This window comes from Lolium rigidum, chromosome 4, assembly GCF_022539505.1.
Source record: "Lolium rigidum isolate FL_2022 chromosome 4, APGP_CSIRO_Lrig_0.1, whole genome shotgun sequence".
In the NCBI taxonomy this organism is placed as follows: Eukaryota; Viridiplantae; Streptophyta; class Magnoliopsida; order Poales; family Poaceae; genus Lolium; species Lolium rigidum.
In genome coordinates, this window is record NC_061511.1 from 153967984 (window position 1) to 153969327 (window position 1344).

Below are 1344 nucleotides of genomic sequence, written 5' to 3' on the forward strand. Positions count from 1 at the left end.
CCCAATGTATATCTGGTGTATAGTGATATACATGGAAATATATCCAACCAAATGTCACCATCTTCTACTAAAAAAGGAAAATCTCTACCCACACACGCAAAATGCTCAACACAAGCACGTTTATTCACATGCACTGAGCCATGGCATTTTCTTTTTCGAATTCTCTTGAACCATGACATGAAGACCATAAGTACACGTCATTATCAATATCTAATTTGTTGAGTATGGTCATCCTGGGTTACCCGTTCCTAACACGCGTCTCATGTCTCAACTGAAGCCTACGTCACGTAATTAAGACATTCGGTGCTTTACTTATTTCGTCGCGTCACGCCCGATACGACCAATACCCGAAAGTCTTCTTGCACACGCGCATCGCCGAACGAGCCATCCGTTTCCTCTCCTCGTATCGCCCTGTTTTAATCCCACTTTCTCCATCGACCGGCCCGCCTCCGCCATGCCGAGCGCCACCTCGCCGAGCGGCCGCGCCGGCGCCGGCGCCGGAAGGAGGTGGTGCGCGCGCGGGGACCTCCTCACGCTCGCCGTCGCCGCCTTGCTCTGCTCCGCGACCTACTGCTTCTCGATATGGCACAACGGGCGCAACGCGCCGGACAAGATCGTCATCATCGGCCAGGCCTCGTTCGTCGCCGCCGGCGCCGCTCGGTGCGTGGGCGACGCGGACGCCGTCGAGCTCGACTTCGAGGCGCACCACACCGCGGAGAGGGCCGGGCTCTCCGTGTCGTCGTCTTCGACGGCGCCGCCGGCGACGGTTGCAGGTCGGCGGGCATTGCGCTCGGCGGCGGAGCCCGTGGACACGGTGCGCGGCGGCGCGGTGAACGGCGACGGGTGGGCGCGCCTCGACGGCGGCAAGCTCCGGTTCACATACGATGGCGCCGCGCGCGTGTAGGCCGGCCGGCGCCATCTTCCGGCTAGCGACGGCGTCGTCCCGTTGTAGCGGTTCTCGGAGACGTGGTTGTCAGTTTCATTTGGAAGTTAGTGAGTTACTCAATTCTAGTCCATTTCTGTCCAATTTCGTATGGATGTAAAATGATTCGAGGAGATTTTCGCAAAATATGAGCGACGTGATTGGGACTGGTTGGAGGTTTAGGTGATCTTGCGGATATTTATTTTGTTTGTCTCGTACTCTCATCGGTATATTCGGACGGCAGCCTTGCGCTTTAGTGGGCGACCAAATCAAGAAAGGGCAGCGGGCAACCACATCCACTGAGGTCGTCAACCAAAATGGTTGACCTCGCATTAGCTTTCCGCCGTGTAATTAATGGAGAAACAACCACAGAAATTTGCAATAGTCTTCACAAAAGAAAGATGTCATTTTCGTTTGGGTTG

At 55.6% G+C, this 1344-nt stretch overlaps 1 protein-coding gene across 1 annotated transcript; it reads left to right on the top strand.

The window, feature by feature from the left end:
- The first annotated feature begins 454 nt into the window (after positions 1-454).
- LOC124647654 lies at positions 455-904 on the top strand. Its single transcript, XM_047187561.1, has one exon. It carries the CDS (start codon positions 455-457, stop codon positions 902-904), a length of 450 nt encoding a protein of 149 aa, XP_047043517.1.
- Positions 905-1344: the final 440 nt, after the last annotated feature.

Excerpts from the sequence above, each read along its gene's own strand:
- LOC124647654 (XM_047187561.1), top strand. The coding sequence starts at position 455 with ATGCCGAGCGCCACCTCGCCGAGCGGCCGCGCCGGCGCCGGCGCCGGA.